General features: G+C 44.6%; 1 protein-coding gene across 1 annotated transcript; it reads left to right on the forward strand.

Moving 5' to 3' along the window:
* Nucleotides 1-648: 648 nt before the first annotated feature.
* On the forward strand, nucleotides 649-2,944 carry LOC148042917 (cell adhesion molecule CEACAM6-like). The gene is made up of 3 exons (XM_087727647.1): nucleotides 649-901; nucleotides 2,299-2,544; nucleotides 2,897-2,944. The coding sequence occupies exons 1-3, from the start codon at nucleotides 778-780 to the stop codon at nucleotides 2,905-2,907; spliced, it is 381 nt and encodes a 126-aa protein (XP_087583773.1). The 5' UTR covers nucleotides 649-777; the 3' UTR covers nucleotides 2,908-2,944.
* Nucleotides 2,945-20,020: the final 17,076 nt, after the last annotated feature.

Raw genomic sequence — 20,020 nt, forward strand, 5'->3', positions numbered from 1 at the left:
TCTCTCTCTCCTTTCTCTCTCTCCTTTCTCTCTCTCCTTTCTCCCTCTCCTTTCTCTCTCTCCTTTCTCTCTCTCCTTTCTCTCTCTCCTTTCTCTCTCTCCTTCCTCTCTCTCCTTTCTCTCTCTCCCTTCTCTCTCTCCTTTCTCTCTCTCCTTTCTCTCTCTCCTTTCTCTCTCTCCTTTCTCTCTCTCCCTTCTCTCTCTCCTTTCTCTCTCTCCTTTCTCTCTCTCCTTTCTCTCTCTCCTTCCTCTCTCTCCTTCCTCTCTCTCCTTTCTCTCTCTCCTTTCTATCTCTCCTTCCTCTCTCTCCTTCCTCTCTCTCCTTTCTCTCTCTCCTTTCTCTCTCTCCTTTCTCTCTCTCCTTTCTCTCTCTCCTTTCTCTCTCTCCTTTCTCTCTCTCCTTCCTCTCTCTCCTTCCTCTCTCTCCTTTCTCTCTCTCCTTTCTATCTCTCCTTTCTATCTCTCCTTCCTCTCTCTCCTTCCTCTCTCTCCTTTCTCTCTCTCCTTTCTCTCTCTCCTTTCTCTCTCTCCTTTCTCTCTCTCCTTTCTCTCTCTCCTTTCTCTCTCTCCCTTCTCTCTCTCCTTTCTCTCTCTCCTTTCTCTCTCTCCTTTCTCTCTCTCCTTTCTGCAGATTTTCTGCTCAAGCCAAATGTGACTGCAAAACCAAGCAACTCCATTCTGGAATTGGCTCCAGTTCGTCTCCACTGCAATGCACCAAAAGACCTAACAATTACGTGGTTTAAAGATGGAGAACTTTACACCAAGGGGTCCCACCTCATGGACAATAATGAGACTCTTTTCATTCCATCCGTCAGCAAGAGCGATGCTGGGGGGTATCAGTGCCAAATTACCAACCACACCAGCACGAGAATCAGTGACATTCTCAAGCTCAACGTTGTCTGTAAGTATTTGGCTTTCAAGATGTCTAGCTTGGTCTTAGCTCTCAAGCTCACCAGCTCTTAGATGTTCTCCTAACCTCATTCCTCAGGACCGGAGGTGGGGGGAGGACGACTATGGAAACTATATGACCTCTGGACTTCAACTCCCAGAATTCCTCAGCCAGCATGGAATTCTGGGAGTTGAAGTCCATGGCCAATATGGAATTCTGAGAGTTGAAGTCCATAGACAACATGGAATTCTGGGAATAGAAGTCCATGGCCAATATGGAACTCTGGGAGTTGAAGTCCATAGACAGCATGGAATTATGGGAATGGAAGTCCATGGCCAATATGGAATTCTGTGAGTTGAAGTCCACAGACAGCATGGAATTCTGGGAATTGAAGTTCATGGATTATAAAGTGGCCATAGTTGCTCTCCCCTGCCTCAGGAAATGGGGCCACTCTACTTGGAGGCCAAGTATGGCAGAAGTAGCCTGCATTACTGCACTCTAACCACTGCCCCACCGTGGCAATAGCTAGATAGACAAATAGACAGATAGACGGATAGACGGGTAGACGGGTAGACGGGTAGACGGGTAGACGGGTAGGTAGGTAGGTAGGTAGGTAGGTAGGTAGGTATGTAGGTAGGTAGATGATAGATAGATAGATAGATAGATAGATAGATAGATAGATAGATAGATAGATAGATAGATATAGACAGACAGACAGACAGACAGATAGACAGAAAGACACTTACCTTGGAAGGACGGAAAGCTGAGTCAACCTTGAGCCTGGTGAGATTTGAACTGCCAAATTGCAGGCAGCCGGCAGTCAGCAGAAGTAGCGTGCAATACTGCACTCTAACCACTGCGCCCATTAACTTTTTACTGTCTGTTTTGCATTTCTGTTAAGAGTTGGGAGATCCTCCGTGAGTACTTAACCTTCTTACTCAGTGGTCATTTTGCATAAACTCAATCCGTTTGATTAGTGTACGGGTCAATTTTCAGTGCAGGACCCAGAAACTGGGTTAATTCTGTTTTTCTTCCTTCAGTTGGACTTGGTTCAGTCTGGTTCAGTGTTTATCAAACTTGGCAAGTCCATGGCTGGCTGGGGAATGCTGGGAGATGAAGTCCATGTGTCTTAAACTTGCCAAGATGGCTGGCTGGAGAATGCTGGGAGATGAAATCCATACATGTGAAACTTGCTTAAGATGGAGGCTAGGGAGGTGGGAGCTGAAATTATTAAATTTGCCAAGTCTAGAAACATCAGTCCAGTTGCTGACCAAGATAGTCCTTTTAATTGACACATTAAATAAAATAAAAAGGGAAAGCGCTTGGTACTTCAGAAAGTTGCAAGGATGTTGTTTTGAAAAATGTTTTGCTGCTTAAAAAATAATCCTAAATATGCATGTTTCCTCCAGATGGACCTGATCCTCCGGTTATCAACGAGACTATTGATGTTTCACGAGGACTGATCAAACTGACTTGCAAAGCCGTCGTGTTTCCTCCTGCTTTGTATACTTGGTTTTACAATGGAATGGAATGGTCGGATGATAAAATTCTCTTTCAGACAATTATCTCAGAGAATTCTGGAAATTATACTTGTAGGGTGATTAATCCGATCTCTTTCCTGACGAGAAATACCACCCTGGCGATCGACATGAAAAGTGAGTAGTCGAGAACTGAGGACTCCTGATCATTTGCCAAATACAGGGGTCTCCAAATTTGGCAACGTTTAAGACTTGTGAACTTCAACTCCCAGAATTCCCCAGCTGGGGAATTCTGGGAGTTGAAGTCCGCAAGTCTTAAAATTACCAGGTTTGGAGACACACAGACACCCCCTGCCAAATAGATTGAGGAGTCTCTGCCTTGGAACTGAAGATGTTTTCCACTCTTCCCCCCCCCCCAAAAAAAGGATGGAAGCATGCTGTCCCTTGCTGATACTGTGATAGTTCACAAGGAAGGAAGAGGATTCCTTATAACATTGTTGAGGTCTTTTTTATCTTTTCCTCTTTTTAGGAAAGTTTTAAAGCCTAAAATAGAAATGAAGGACAGAAAGACAATGGTGTAAGTATCAATTCTACAAAAAATATATATTCAGGAATGATTCATTTGCTCTAGTCTCCCCAAGTTTTTATTTTCCTATCTGCCTATTATCTATCTATCTCTCCATCCATCCATCATCTACCTATCTATATCTATCTATCCATCTATCCATCCATCTATTAATCAATCTTCAGCCATCTCTCCATCCATCATCAGTCATCTAACAAACTATATATGTCTGCTGTCTTATCTGTCTATGTCTATCCATTTATCTATATTTATCTATCCATCCATCCATCCATCCATCCATCCATCAATTCATTACAGTATCTAACAATCAACATCTATCCATCCATCTATCCATCTATCCATCTATCCATCTATCCATCTATCCATCTATCCATCTATCCATCTATCCATCTATCCATCTATCCATCTATCCATCTATCCATCTATCCATCTATCCATCTATCCATCTATCCATCTATCCATCTATCCATCTATCCATCTATCCATCATCTATCCATCTATCCATCTATCCATCTATCCATCTATCCATCTATCCATCTATCCATCATCTATCCATCTATCCATCATCTACCTATCTATATCTATCTATCCGTCTCTCCATCCATCTATCAATCAATCTTCAGCCATCTCTCTATCCATCCATCATCAGTCATCAAACAATCTATATCTATCTGTTGTCTGTCTGTCTATCGGTCTATCCATTTATCTATATTTATCCATCCATCCATCAATCAATCAATTCATTACAGTATCTAACAATCAACATCTATCCATCCATCTATCCATCTATCCATCTATCCATCTATCCATCTATCCATCTATCCATCTATCCATCTATCCATCTATCCATCTATCCATCTATCCATCTATCCATCCATCCATCCATCCCTCCCTCCATCCATCCATCCATCCATCCATCCATCCATCCATCCATCCATCCATCCATCCATCCATCTATCTATCTATCTATCTATCTATCTATCTATCTATCTATCTCTATCTATCATCTGTACCTATTTATCCATCTGCCCATCTATCAATCAACTTTGATTGCCCCCCCCCACATCTCATAACAAGTGAATCTGGACAGCATGCAGCAAAAATATATATATAAAGCAATAAAAGTGTCAAAAGCAATCAAATTAAAAAGCTTTGATTGCGAAAAAGGGTTTTGAAGGCCAGCCAGCATCTTGAATTGAACCCAGAAGCAAAATGGGTAACTTAATGTAGTAACTAGTTTCATAAAATCCATTTTTAAAAAAAGTCTTTCTTATGTATGAAATGATATGTTACTACGAAAGATAGCAACATGCGCCATTATTTCTTACTCAGTTGTAACTATTCCTTTTTTCCCCAATGCTAAACTTACAACAACTCAGGATACATAAACCCACACCTGTAGTTAAAATCAAACTTTCCAGCAGAGAGTTTTAAAACCAAGATGTGGAATAAAAATTGTATCTAATAGACTATTTTCCCTTTCAGCTTCCATTCTCTGATTTCTGGTGGAAAATATCAAGGCGAATGTAAGAACAGCAGCTTTTTTGAGGTTTCATTCTGCACCTCCCTCTTTAAAGCTGTAGACTTTATCCATGCAAGTATTAAATACCCTAAATAAAAGCAAATTGTGATCACTACATATTAAGATGGCAATTTCCTTCTCAAGCCATAGGATTCGGAACTTCTAATTACATTTTAAAAGTGCTGTGAATCATTGGTTGTTCATACATTACAGGAAAACGTCCTTGCTTTGTGTAAGTTCTTATGAAAATGTATTATACGATTTCTCATTTTCCCCTCTGGAAAGGAAATGTGTGCAGTTAATCAAAAATCCACAGAGAAGTACGGAAATGTGTATTCAATAAATCTTTCCCATTGAGCTCTTTTGTCAATGTGCTGTATTTGTTTATATTGTCATTGTTGTTGTGTTCTTCTCATAGATCTTTTGGTGTTGCGGGGGCCAGACACACACCCCTTCAAATTAGATAGGGAATATCCTATGAGCAACCATCCCACAGGATCAAAAACATCTTATAGATTTAGAATAACAGAATTGGAAGGGACCTTGGAGGTCTTCTAGTCCAACTCCCTGCTCGGGCAGGAAACCCCTATACCATTCCAGACAAATGGTTGTCCAAACTCTTCTTGAAAACATCCCGTGTTGGAGAATTCACAACTTCTGAAGGAAGTTGTTCCACTATTTAATGGTTCTAACTCCGCTTGAAAGCGGAGCGGAGCACAGCAGAAGGATGGTGAGGCGATCTGTTGTCTTTAAAGAGTAACCCTGCTAGAAAAGAATTCTTGCTGAAAGGGAAAAAAACTCCTAAGTTTTCGAAAAGAAGGGAGAGAACAAGTAACACTCCTTTCAGGCCGAAGACTGAGGTTAATCTGGGTAGCCAGAGGAGAGCAGGAGGTGTGGCTTCAAAAGATTACCTCAGTCTCCAATAGGCAAGAAGGCTTGGTTAATACCCATGGTTACTCCTCCCACACCTTCTCTTCGGAAACTACTGCATCCAGTTTGGGTCACTACATTACAAAAAAGATGTTGAGACTTTGGAAAAAATGCAGAGATGAGCAACTCAGACAATTAAAGGAATTGGGTAGGGATGGTCTAGAAAAAAGAAGGACCAGGGATGATGTGATAGCATCACATTCCAGTATTTGAGGGCTGCCACGAAGAAGTGTGGGTCAAGCTATTCTCCAAAGCACCTGAGGGCAGGACAAGAAGCAATTGATGGAAACTAATCAAGGAGAGAAGCAACTTAGAACTAAGGAGAAATCTCCTGAAAATGAGAACAATTAACCAGTGGAACATCTTTTCTTTCAAAGATAAAGGTTCCCCTCGCACATAGCAATAGTTAGCAATAGTTAGGCTTATATACCGCTTCATAGGGCTTTCAGCCCTCTCTAAGCGGTTTACAGAGTCAGCATATTGCCCCCAACAACAATCTGGGTCCTCATTTTACCCACCTCGGAAGGATGGAAGGCTGAGTCAACCTTGAGCCTAGTGGGATTTGAACAGCCAAACTGCTGAACTGCAGTCAGCTGAAATAGCCTGCAGTGCTGCATTTAACCACTGTGCCATCTCGGCTCTAGTCTAGTCTCGGCTCTATGTGTGCTAGTCATTCCCGACTCTAGGGGGTGGTGCTCATAGGATGACAGATGGTTTCAAATTGGAGAGCAGGCATGTTCAATGCGATGTCCTTATCCCAAAACACTGCGCCATTGTCCTTTTGCTCCAAAGCTTCGTATGATCACAAGCTGTGCAGCCCACACCGGACAATTAATTGTGAGGCCCAGGTTGTACGAGATGCTGTCACGCCAGGTAGGGAGAGGCTGAGCGGGGGTGGGGGTTGGGGGTTTGACCAAAGGAAAGAAACTGGGAAGGGGGAGGGAGGGAGAGAGCCTCAAATGGCTATCCTAACACCAAGCAGCAGATATTAAAAAATAAATTTTTCTTCTCTCCTCTTCCAGACCTTAAATGGCCTGCATTTGGAGACAAGGTAAAGGTTCCCTTTGCGCATGTGTGCTAGTCGTTCCCGACTCTAGGGGGCGGTGCTCATCTCCGTTTCAAAGCCTAAGACCCAGCACTGTCCAAAGATGTCTCAGTGGTCATGTGGCCAGCATGACTCAACACCGAAGGCGCACGGAACGCAGTCACCTTCCCACCAAAGTTGGTTCCTATTTTTCTACTTGCATATTTTACATCCTTTCGAACTGCTAGGTTGGCAGAAGCTGGGACAAGTCACGGGAGCTCACTCTGTGACACGGCGCTAGGGATTCGAACCGTCAAACTGCCAACCTTTCTGATCGACAAGCTCAGCATCTTAGCCACCGAGCCACCGCTTCCCATATCTTGCGTTTAGGCAAAGGAAAGCTTCTTGCCATCTTGCGTCAGAATCACTGATAATTTCACAAGAATTATATTCAAATATTACCTTTCCCCTTATGTCTGATGTTTTTTTAATTAATTTTTTATTTTATCAATTTCATATATACATTCACAATTATATGATCTCATAACTGTTATTAATAATATGTATTTATAACAATTTTTTCCCTACAGTTGACAATATACTTGAAAATTGCTTTCTTATCATCCCATAGATCCATCTTATCTTACAACGGTCCTACTTCTTCTTCCCTCCCTCCCTCTTTCCTTCCCTCGTTTCTTCTCTCCTACTCTCCTTCCTTCCCTCCTTCCTTCCCTCCCTCCTTCCCCCTTCCCTCCCTCCTTTCTTCTCTCCTTCTCTCCTTCCTTCCCTCCTTTCTTTTCTCCTTCTCTCCTTCCTTTCCCCCTTCCTTTCCTCCTTCCTTCCCCCCTCTTCTACATTCCCTCCTTCCCTCCTTCCTTCCCTCCTTCCTTCCCTCCTTTCTTCTCTCCTTCTCTCCCTCCCTCCCTCGTTTCTTCTCTCCTGCTCTCCTTCCTTCCCTCCTTCCTTCCCTCCCTCCTTCCCCCTTCCCTCCCTCCTTTCTTCTCTCCTTCTCTCCTTCTCTCCTTCCCTCCCTCCTTCTCCCTTCCCTCCCTCCTTTCTTCTCTCCTTCTCTCCTTCCTTCCTTCCTTCCTTCCCTCCTTTCTTCTCTCCTTCTCTCCTTCCTTTCCCCCTTCCTTTCCTCCTTCCTTCCCCCTTCCTTCTCTCCTACATTCCCTCCTTCCTTCCCTCCTTTCTTCTCTCCTTCTCTCCTTCCTTGCCTCCTTGCTTCCCTCCCTCCTTCCCTCCCTCCTTCCTACCCCCCTTTCTTCTCTTTCTTCTCTCCTTCCTTCCTTCCTTCCTTCCCTCCTTTCTTCTCTCCTTCTCTCCTTCCTTTCCCCCTTCCTTTCCTCCTTCCTTCCCCCCTTCCTTCTCTCCTACATTCCCTCCTTCCTTCCCTCCTTTCTTCTCTCCTTCTCTCCTTCCTTCCCTCCTTTCTTCCCTCCTTGCTTCCCTCCCTCCTTCCCTCCCTCCTTCCTACCCCCCTTTCTTCTCTTTCTTCTCTCCTTCCTTCCTTCATGTCTGATTGTAACCCAAAGCTAAACCGCAGCCCTTCGTAACGAGTTACAAAGTTAGTTGCCTGTACGTGAGTTGGGCGGCATTTAAATTTGGTAAATCATTTTTTTTAAAAAAATGCTTTGAACTTGGTGGCCATGATCCTTTTTTTTTTATTTTAAGAAATGGCAAACTTTGTGGGTGTCCTAGCACATTTGCATCTTCCTTGTTGTACATCACAACTTGTGAATCTTCCTACACCTGTTTGGAAAGGACAAGCTGGCTCTGTGTAATGAGGTGGAGGCTGAGAGATCAGAAACGAGCATCTCTCACCGGCCAAGTCCTTTAGGATAAAAGCTTGGTCCGTGGCCCTGATGATACCAGTTGCTGGAGCTTCTGGTGAATTTCTAGTTTTACAGTGCCGAGGAAGTCACGTTGCTCAATGGATAGTGTACGGAGCATCTTTGGAGGGAAGAGTGTCTGGTGGATGGTGCTTTGGACAGGTATGGATGAGAACTTCAAATAAGCAAAGTTTACAAGGGTTGGATGAGATCTAGGGTAGAGGGTTAGGCTTTCATTGGAATTCTTGTTGCATTTACCTGGGGTTTGGTTTTTTTTTGGACAATGTCTGAAGCAGTGGTGAAATTCAAATACCACCACTGGCTGGCCCCAGAGTTGGGTAGGAATGGGGATTTTGCAGTATCCTTCCCCCAGGAGTGGGGAGGGGATGGAGATTTTGCAGTATCCTTCCCCCAGGAGTGGGGAGGGAATGGAGATTTTGCAGTATCCTTCCCCCAGGAGTGGGGAGGGGATGGAGATTTTGCAGTATCCTTCCCCCAGGAGTGGGGAGGGAATGGAGATTTTGCAGTATCCTTGACCCCGGAGTGGGGAGGGGATGGAGATTTTGCAGTATCCTTCCCCCAGGAGTGAGGAGGGAATGGAGATTTTGTAATATCCTTCCCCTGCCACGCCCACCAAATCACACCCACAGAACCGGTAGTAAAAAAAAAATTCCAGTTCTCCGAACTACTCAAAATTTCCACTACCAGTTCTCCAGAACCTGTCAGAACCTGCTGAATTTCACCCCTGGTCTGAAGGGACTTGACGTGAAGATAGGTGGACAGTTGGCTCATCAGTTTTAATGGCTGCTTGTTTCATTGATGTTGGAAGTACAGTTGGAACGGGCCCGGCGGTGTCCACATGGACAAGCGCAGCGCGCATGCACACATCTTAGCACCTCCGCGAGACTCCGCGATGCTCCAGTGGAGCGTCGTGCAGGCGCTGTATGCGCCATGCGCGTGCATGGAAGTGCAGAAGACTTAAAAGACCGGTAAGGAGCTCGGGCGGGCAGGTGGGCCCTCCGGAGCACCGTACCGAAACAGTATCCGGTGCTCTGGGTTGGCTCCGGTACACCCGTACCAGGGCATACCGCCTGCAATCCACCACTGTCTCAGATACATGTGATCTATGTATCTATGATACATAGATGTCATTCCCCTATAAGATGCATCCCTCCCAAGCCGTCTGCACTAATCTGAGATCCGACTCCAGTGTAGAATGCACTCCCCCTCCTTGTCTCCCATGACAACGCTGGGAATTGATACCCCCCCCCAAAAAAATAACTCCAAATAACTCATCACATTGGGGAAAAAATACAAGAATCCGGATCACTTGAACTCTAATATTTTAACGAGCTCCAAGGTCCTGTCAATTATTTAACAGGAAGATTGTCTTTTTTAATGTTGCAGCACTCAAATCAGCCTGCAGCAACATTTGCCAGAAACCTGTGAAGAACGATTTAATTCAACGGGCTTATTGCTTAAAAAAATCTATTTGGCTTAGGATTATTTTTGAGATTATTTTTTTTTGCCCCTCTCTTTCTCCTTCCTCTTCTACTGCAGCTGCCATCTTCCATCTGGCCGGAGCCGAAGAGTCAATCAATGTTGCGGTCGTTCCCCCAATTTCCAGGGTGTCATCCAGTGTCCTCTTGATACCACCCTTACCCATGGATGGCATTGTCTTCTGTAAGTGGTCCAGGGGCTCATCTCCAAGAACAATGCGGGAAATCGGAATTAGGTACCTGCGCCCAACGAAAGGGACCTCGGAAGGACCAAGCCACACGGGACGGGAGACGATTTTCCTAAATTGTACTCTTCTCATCCAACAATTAACACAAGAAGACGCGACCATGTATGAGTTGATAGAAGGAGCACCTGGAATTATGAATGCAGGCTACGCCACGGTAAAATTTGCAGGTATGGCTTCAATTCCTGTTTTTTTTCCCCTTGTGATTTTCTGAGATGCAAATGGCAAGTAGCTAGGCCTTGATTCGCAACTACTAGTTTAGTGACCGTTGGAAATTACAACAGCAATGTGGGCGGGGGGGATGACTGATGGCCGTTTTTCACACTTATGACCATTGGAGCATCTGGACTCTCTTCCTTAGTCCAGTTTCACTCAAGTTTGATTCTTTGTCCCAAGAGAAAAACATGAAGAGAATGAACAGCCTCCTCCACGCCTTAAATGCCAGTTTTTTTTTCCTTTTTGATGATTTGGTTTTGAACCTTAATTAAATGAAAGTATTTCCTTGCCATAAATTGAACTAAACATCATTCTCGTTTAAGGATGAGAACTTTCCCTTCCAATAATTCTAGTTTGCTTCTATTACAAACAGACATAAATCTGATTCCCCCAGCAGCTTCATCAATTGACCAGTTCTGCAAATAACTGGAAGCTACCTTTTGATGTGCCTTCCTTCTTGTCTTAATGTAGAACTAAGACAAGTAAGGATTAGTGATTCCCATGGGACTAACTGTGCTAATTTTAGCTTTACTTACATACCTGCCAAAAAGCGTCTTTACTCTTTAGAGAGAATTTCTGTCTGTCCCTAAGAATTTGAATGGTCTTTGTAGATATGGGCCATTGTGTAGGGGGTGTTGAGAACAGTCCCCTTGTTCTCTAAAGTTATTTTTTGTGAAGTTCCCCATCGAAACAGATATAGGAACTTTATGCCTCTTTCCAACATCTTCCTTGTTGTACATTACAACTTGTGAAATACTTGTTGGGAAAGAACAAACTGGCTCTATGTAGTCACAAAGAGGCTGAGAAATAATAGCAATAGCAGTTAGACTTATATACCGCTTGATAGGGCTTTCAGCCCTCTCTAAGCGGTTTACAGAGTCAGCATATCGCCCCCACAGTCTGGGTCCTCATTTCACCCACCACGGAAGGATGGAAGGCTGAGTCAACCTTGAGCCGGTGAGATTTGAACCACTGAACTGCAGATAACAGTCAGCTGAAGTGGCTGCAGTACAGCACTCTAACAACTGCGCCACCTTGGCTCTTAATAAGAAACGGACACATGTCACCGGCCAAGATAAAAGTTTGGTCAGTGGACCAGACAAATTTTGATAGAGAGGATAGATGATAGATAGATGATAGATAGATGATAGATAGATATGGATGGATGGATGGATGGATGGATGGATGGATGGATGGATGGATGAATAGAATAGAATAGAATAGAATAGAATAGAATAGAATAGAATAGAATAGAATAGAATAGAATAGAATAGAATAGAATAGAATAGAATAGAATAGAATAGTAAAAGGAAGGAGGGAAGGAAGGAAGGAAGGAAAGGAAGGAAAGGAAGGAAGGAAAGGAAGGAAAGGAAGGAAGGAAAAAGGAAGAAAGGAAGGAAGGAAGGAAGAAAGAAAGAAAGAGGGAAGAAGGAAGGAAGGAAGGAAGGAAGGGATAAAAATGTATGCTTTGAACCATATCCTTTGAATTTGGTAGCCATGACTCCCTCTTTCAGTAATGACAAACCTGTTTTTCACTCATTTCTGCCCTCCCCAGCCCCCAGCAGCACTCATCAAGGCTCTTAAAGGCTCTGCATGGCCATTTTGGTGAAGGGGGCAGGGTTTCAGGAGGCAAAAAATGCTGTATTCAGTGTAAGATGCACCCAGATTTTCAGCCTCTTTTTTAAAGGAAAAAAGTGCGTCTTATACTCCGAAAAATATGGTACATCCCTTCTTCTTAATGGTAACCTTACTACAACTCCGGGTATGTAATCACATGAGCCAAGGTGGCGCAGTGGTTAAATGCAGCACTGCAGGCTACTGCTAGATCAGCAGTTCAGAGGTTCAAATCCCACCGGCTCAGGGTTGACTCAGCCTTCCATCCTTCCGAGGTGGGTAAAATGAGGACCCAGATTGTTGGGGGCAATATGCTGACTCTCTGTAAACCGCTTAGAGAGGGCTGAAAGCCCTATGAAGCGGTATATAAGTCTACTGCTATTGCTATTGCTATTCGAAACCCCCACCTATAGTTAAAACCAAACTTCCCAATGGAGAGTTTTCAAACAGGGGCACAAAACGATGGAATAAAAATTGCACCCTAACCCATCAGACGTTTTCCCTTTCAGCTTAGGCTCGCTGAATTCGGATGAAAAATATCACGGCAGAAGAATGGAAGACCAGCTGTCTATTTGAGAGGTGTCATCTGCTTGACTCTGGAGATTCTCAATCATTCAGCTCCCAAAGATGCTTTTTCAAAAGGCAACTGGGCTTTCTTTGTTTTCCCTTGAAGATCTTCTGCTTCTCATCCCAGAAGCTTCTTCAGTTCTTGAAGAAGCTTCTGGGATGAGAAGAGAAATGTAATTCAATTGTTTTAAAAAAATAATAATCAAGGAAGCTCAGTTGCCTTTTGAAAAGTATCTTTAGGAGCTTCAAGATTATTTTGATTATTATTTTTTTTGAAACCTGTAACTCCCTCTTTAAAGAAAGTGATTTAATTTCAATTCCGAAATTATGAAAATCGATTAATTTTAATACAGGTAGATACAGTTAATCAAAAAGCACTAAGAAGTGTGGGAATTTGTATTCAATAAATCTTTCTCATTGACATGTTGGCATTGTGCTGTGTTTGTTTTCATTGTCATTGTTGTCATGCTGTTGTCATGGATCTCGGTGTTGGGGGCAGTAACACACATACACACACACACACACACACACACACACACACACACCTGCAAATTAGCTAGGGAATACCGTATGGTCAATCGTCTCACAGAATCAGAAATATCTTATAGATTTGGAGTGCAGTGTTATATTTCTCTTAGACTTTTTAAAGAAGGTGTTAGGTAAGCTCCCCGTTGGGAGAGCGAGTACGTTCAGTGAAGCGTTGTGAGAGTTGTGTTGGAGAACACACAAACCAGCATGCAGAGACACTGCAGTTTAAATAGGCTTTTACTTTCGTGGAAATAGAGGTATCAGAGTCCATCAAATAGTCCAAGTCATACACGGATAAGACAGTCAGTCATCAACGTCTTTCAGTTAAGGGATAATCCAGATAACATAGTCCAGTATCATATAATCAGTTCGGCATTCAAAGTTTGCTAACAGTTGCAAAACTTACAATAGCTTATGGCACTTTCTAACAGCCACCTTCCAAAACACTCAGATCAGATCAGCCCATCATCTAACAAAACAGAGAGCTAACAGTCATTCTGGCTCCCTCTTATGGCCGATTGAGGAAACAGCAACCAATCACATTTTACAGTATGATTTAAAGAAACAGGTACAACATTGTTACATGATTTCTATATTTCCAACCCAGAATTATATTCCTAACAGAAGGTATATGAAAAAGAAGGATAGATAAGCAGAAATGAATAAAGCTACTTCCCGACTTATAACAACTGGAGACTGAAATTTCCACTACAAGAACTATTAAAGTGGATCACGCCTGATTTTACAACTTTTTTTACTATGGTTGTTAAGCGAATCGCAGCAGTTGCTAAATGGATCACATGGTTGTTGAGTGAATATGGCCTCCTGCATTGATTTTGCTTGTTGGAAGTTGTGTGTGATGGTCACAAATGGAGATCACATGATCCCAAGAAATTGCAAGTGTTCTAGATCAGGGGTGTCAAACTCAAGGCCCACAGGCCAGATCCGGCCCACAATGTGGTCGGATCCTGCCTATGGGGCTGTCCCGGTCTACCCAATGTGAAGAGGAAAGATCGGGCCAGCAGAGTTTCGGCCCATCATTGTGCCTAGAGAGAGAAATATCTGCCTCTACCTAGGATCGAATTCACAGCCTCCTGATTGGGAGGTGAGAGCTCCACCTCGCACCACTCTATGAATGATAAGCTTCATGAGCCGAGGTGGCGCAGTGGTTAGGGTGCAGTACTGCAGCCACTTCAGCTGACTGTTATCTGCAGTTCGGCTGTTCAAATCTCACCGGCTCAGGGTTGACTCAGCCTTCCATCCTTCCGAGGTGGGTAAAATGAGGACCCGGATTGTTGTTGGGGGCAATATGCTGACTCTGTAAACCGCTTAGAGGGGGCTGAAAGCCCTATGAAGCGGTATATAAGTCTAACTGCTATTGCTATTGCTTTAATTGTCACGACGTGGGAATCAGGAGTTACAACACAGTTATGAGGGGGTTAAAAACCAGTTGCTGATCATTTAAAGCCAGTGTTTTTATAGCCTGACAACTTTTAAGATGTGTGGACTTCCGAATTCCCTGAATAAATAACAGAAAGGAGGAGTTTTATTCAACCTTAGCAACGTTATGCATTTGCCCTCAGGTGCCCCAAACGGTGGTTGAACCTGTTTATTCGGAAGGCAGCGACAACATCAAGTCCTCCTGAACAGCCAAATCGTTTTCCCCATATCTTAACGGCAACGAGTGGAGCACCGTTGCAGGATGATCTAGAGTCGGATTCGGAATTAAACGGGGAAAGAAATAAACTCCTTCGGCAGCAATTGTGTCTCCATTGTCTTATTCTACCCAACATGAGTCAGGGCGGAGTAGCATCATGTCCTTAGCCAGGGTCACCGCTCCAGCCATCGGTCTGCCTATCTGTCTGCCTGCCTGCCTGGATGATAGGATGTATGGGTGGGTGGGTGGGTGGCTGCCTTGCTGCCTGCATGCCTGGATGATTGGACAATTAGATGGATGATTGAACTGATGGTTGAATGGGTGGGTGGCTTCCTACCTGCCTGCCTCCCTGCCCGCCGGGCTGCCTTCCAGCCTGACTGATATTTGGATGATTGGGTGGATGTTTGGATGGGTGGATTGGTGGGTGAGTGAATGAGTGGGTGGCTGCCTATCTGTCTGTCTGCCTGCTTGGATGATAGGATGGATGATAGGATGGGTGGATGGCTTCCTGCCTGCCTTTCTGCCTAGCTGCCTCTATGCCTGGATGATTGGATGGATGATAGGATGGGTGGCTGGCTGGCTTCCTTACTGCCTGCCTGCCTGCCGGGATGATTGGATGGATGATTGGATGAAGGGTTGAGTGAATGGGTGGCTGCCTCCCTGCCTGCCTCCCTGCCAACTGGGCTGCCTTCCAGCCTGCTGATGTTTGGATGATTGGGTGGATGTTTGGATGGGTGGATTGGTGGGTGAGCGGGTGAGTGGATGGCTGCCTATCTGTCTGTCTGCCTGCTTGGATGATAGGATGGATGATAGGATGGGTGGATGGCTTCCTGCCTGCCTTTCTGCCTAGCTGCCTGTATGCCTGGATGATTGGATGATTGGATAATTGGATGGATGATAGGGCGGCTGGCTGGCTTCCTTACTGCCTGCCTGCCTGCCTGGATGATTGGATGATTGGAAGGAGGGTTGAGTGGATGAGTGGCTTCCTGCCTGCCTGCCTCCCTGCCAGCCGGGCTGCCTTCCAGCCTGCCTGATGTTTGGATGATTGGGTGGATATTTGGATGGGTGGATTGGTGGGTGAGTGGGTGGGTGGAGGCTGCCTTGCTGCCTGCATGCCTGGATGATTGGACAATTGGATGGATGATTGAACTGATGGTTGAATGGGTGGGTGGCTTCCTACCTGCCTGCCTCCCTGCCCGCCGGGCTGCCTTCCAGCCTGACTGATATTTGGATGATTGGGTGGATGTTTGGATGGGTGGATTGGTGGGTGAGTGAATGAGTGGGTGGCTGCATATCTGTCTGTCTGCCTGCTTGGATGATAGGATGGATGATAGGATGGGTGGATGGCTGCCTGCCTGCCTTTCTGCCTGTATGCCTGGATGATTGGATGGATGATAGGATGGGTGGCTGGCTTCCTTACTGCCTGCCTGCCTGGATGATTGGATGGATGATTGGATGGAGGGTTGAGTGAATGGGTGGCTGCCTCCCTGCCTGCCTCCCTGCCAACCGGGCTGCCTTCCAGCCTGCCTGATGTTTGGATGATTGGATGGATGTTTGGATGGGTGGGTTGCAGAGGTGGATTCCTACCAGTTCGCACCTATTCGGTAGAACCAGTTCGTCAAATCTACTGAACCGGTTAGAAGAGGTTCCACCAGTGAACCCGGAAAGCAGGCCACACCTACAGAAGAGGTTCCAAAACTTTCTAAAACCCATCACTGGCAAGGATCTTGTAACTTGACAGCTTTAAGACTTGCATGCTTCAATGCCAGAGTTTCTGAATAGCTACTTGGACCAACCTAAGTACTAATTCATAATTTCATATCCAGTCACATGGGTGGCAAGCCACTCCCACAAAGGAGGCCACACCCACAGAATAGGTTCCAACAATTTTTGAAACCCACCACTGGTGGGTTGGTGGGGGAGTGAATGAGTGGGTGGCTGCCTATCTGTCTGTCTGCCTGCTTGGATGATAGGATGGATGATAGGATGGGTGGATGGCTTCCTGCCTGCCTTTCTGCCTAGCTGCCTGCATGCCTGATGATTAGATGATTAGATAATTGGATGGATGATAGGATGGCTGGCTGGCTTCCTTACTGCCTGCCTGCCTGCCTGCCTGGATGATTGGATGGAGGGTTGAGTGAATGGGTGGCTTCCTCCCTGCCTGCCTCCCTGCCAACCGGGCTGCCTTCCAGCCTGCCTGATGTTTGGATGATTGGATGGATGTTTGGATGGGTGGGTTGTTGGGTGAGTGGGTGGATGGCTGCCTATCATTCTGTCTGCCTGCCTGGATGATAGGATGGGTGATAGGATGGCTGGCTGGTGAATTAAGGAGGGATAAAGGACTATAGTTTGAAAAAAAAACATGAACAAATTTCTATGAACTGCTCATATCTTCATTTGTAGTGCAAAAAAAAAAACCATGAAATAATACAATACTTAAAACGAAGAACAATTTTAACCAACATAAATATACTACTAATTCAATGAGAAGTGTGGGCCGGCTTATTTGGGTTTACAGGGATAAAAGTCTTTTAAACCTGGAGGAGAATTCACAAACTGATTTGCTTTTTGCCACACTTGTGCATGTGTTGTAACTTCACTGAACAGCCACTAAATCAAGACAAGGACTAAGGGTAAAAATAAATGTTCCCCTCGCATATTTGTGCTAGTCGTTCCCAACTCTAGGGGGTGGTGCTCATCTCCGTTTCAAAGCCGAAAAGCCAAGCACTGTCCAAAGACGTCTCCGTGGTCATGTGGCTGGCATGACTAAACTTCAAAGGCGCACGGAACGCTGTCACCTTCCCACCAAAGGTGGTTCCTCTTTTTCTACTTGCATTTTTTACGTGCTTTCGAACTGCTAGGTTGGCAGAAGCTGGGACAAGTCACGGGCGCTCACTCCATTATGCAGCGCTAGGGATTCGAACCGCCGAACTGCCGACCTTTCTGATCGACAAGTTCAGTGTCTAAATACAGCCCAGTTGTGGAGCACTTAACATTGCAGCCTTGTGACCACAGGAGGGGGCAATTGTAGGACTTTAAAATCCATTCCTCTATATAAACCCACCACTCCCATCTCAGTGCATTTGTCAACATCCAAAGTCACATTCTCTCCACATTTTTATAAGTGATGTCCACAAGCTGTGGTCAAAAAAGTCAAAATGGGAGCCTGGAGAAGTGTGTGGGGTTTTTTTTTTAAGCTAAGTGGCAGCTAAAACTTTGCTTGTGTGCATAAGAGATATAAAACATGGATATAGATATGGATATAGTTATATAATGTGTGTGTGTGTGTGTTGCATTTGTGCTGATAAATAAATAAAGGAAGACTAGTATAGATCTATTTCAAGCTATTTAGCTCTCACCAGCTAGCCATACCCTTACTGGGATTTGAACCTGTGCTGTATTACATATTAAGCAGTTGTGTTAACCACTAAGTCACAAGGTTCTCCTCCTTTATCAGCTGAGTGACACTAAATACATATACATACATATACATATACATATACATATACATATACATATACATATACATATACATATACATATACATATACATATACATATACATATACATATACATATACATATACATATACATATACATATACATATACATATACATATACATATACACATACACATACACATACACATACACATACACATATACATATACATATACTGATAAAGGAAGCACAATGGCTATGTAAAAGATGTCAAATGTGCTGCAAACACGATATGATTGTATAAATCAAATAAAAAAACTTTAAAAAGGTGTGTGTTTGTGTGTTACCTTGAGGGTTCCTGCCCCCCCCCTTCGTCTCTCTTCCTGGCTTCTTCCTCTAGAGGGCCAGATTCCCTTCGGTTTTGCGCCATAAAGGGGGGCTTCTTCCCCGCTGGGAATTCAACGCCCCGTAACTTTGGAAACTGACGCGACTTTCTGCCTTAAGGATGAAACGCGGCGTTTCCGCGCAGCGCAAGACGGTGCGAAAGATGCGGGAGGGTGGGGGAAATTCCGGGGAGGGGAGGGCTGTTCCCTCCACGTTCCTCTAGCTCCGGATGCTTAGGCGGGGGTCGTCGTGCCCATAATCCGCAGCGGGCCAGGGAAGGGCATCCGACAGAGCCCGAACGATGCTATTTTTCTCCAGCCGTTGGGTTCGTTGACTTGGAGGGCGAAACTCCGACGGGGTCTCGTTCCTGGAAACCCCCACCCCACCCACCCCTTCCTGGAATCGCGAAGCGGGTCTGCGTCATCTTAACTTAGATCCCCACCCCTACCCCAAAATCGGCTCGCCTTTAGTGTCAAGATTTAACTCAGCCCGGTCTTAAGCAAGCCACGAATGATAGCTTAGACTGGAGGGATGGGTGGATGGCGAGGGAGGAAATTGCTCAAGGGGCTGGTGCGGGGGGTCCCTTAAAAGTCTTGGGGGGGTTGTTATAGTTACCCCCCAAGACTATTTAATGCAAGTTAGCTAGTTAATACAATGGTGTCAAAGTAAAAAAAATGTAAAGAGTTAGTCCTCTTTAATCATTTAAACAACCCAAGTTTCTAAATGGTAGATTCAAGATCAGGTGAAGTGTTAATAATACCACTTTATAATGCCTTGGTAAGGCCACACTTGGAATCCTGCATTCAGTTTTGGTGGCCAGGATGTAAAAAAGATGTGGAGACTCTAGAACAGTGTTTCTCAACCTTGGCAACTTGAAGATGTCTGGATTTCAACTCCCAGAATTCCCCAGCCAGCGAATGCTGGCTGGGGAATTCTGGGAGTTGAAGTCCAGACATCTTCAAGTTGCCAAGGTTGAGAAACACCGTTCTAGAAAGAGTGCAGAGAAGAGCAAGAAAGAGGATTAGGGGACTGGAGGCTAAAACATATGAAGAACGGTTGCAGGAACTGGGTATGTCTCTAGTTTGATGAAAAGAAGGACTAAGGTTGACATGATAGCAGTCTTCCAATATCTCAGGGGCTGCCCCAAAGAAGAGGGAGTCAAGCTATTCTCCAAAGCACCTGAGGGCAGAAGCAATGGGTGGAAACTAATCAAGGAGAGAAGCAACTTAGAACTGAGGAGAAATTTCCGGACAGAACAATTAACCAATGGAACAACTTGCCTCCAGAAGTTTTGAATGCCCCAAAGTTTAAGAAGATGTTGGATAGCCATTTGTCTGAAACGGTAGAGGGTTTCCTGCCTAGGCAGGGGGTTGGACTAGAAGACCTCCAAGGTCCCTTCCAACTCTGCTATTATATTGTATTGTAAGTTTGGCACTTGACGGGTCAATAAGAAATGCTTGCCTCTAACGCCCTTTGCTTTTTTTAACTGCATTGTTTCAGTTATCAAAGTAAAAAGTTGTTTGATGTTAAAACGCCTTATTCCACCTACTTGCACCTAAGGAAATCGGAATGCCTTCCCTTCTTTTTTTTTTCTTTTTCCATTTTT

Source organism: Thamnophis sirtalis, unplaced genomic scaffold (genome assembly GCF_051295495.1).
Source record: "Thamnophis sirtalis isolate CommonGarterSnake01/CBP01778 unplaced genomic scaffold, rThaSir2_p1.2 scaffold_13, whole genome shotgun sequence".
NCBI lineage: Eukaryota > Metazoa > Chordata > Lepidosauria > Squamata > Natricidae > Thamnophis > Thamnophis sirtalis.

What these genes read in the sequence shown, in the direction of transcription:
- LOC148042917 (XM_087727647.1), top strand. Translation starts at nt 778, where the DNA reads ATGGACAATAATGAGACTCTTTTCATTCCATCCGTCAGCAAGAGCGAT. An exon ending in TCTCAAGCTCAACGTTGTCT is followed by an intron (nt 902 to 2,298) that starts GTAAGTATTTGG and finishes TGTTTCCTCCAG; the next exon opens with ATGGACCTGATCCTCCGGTT.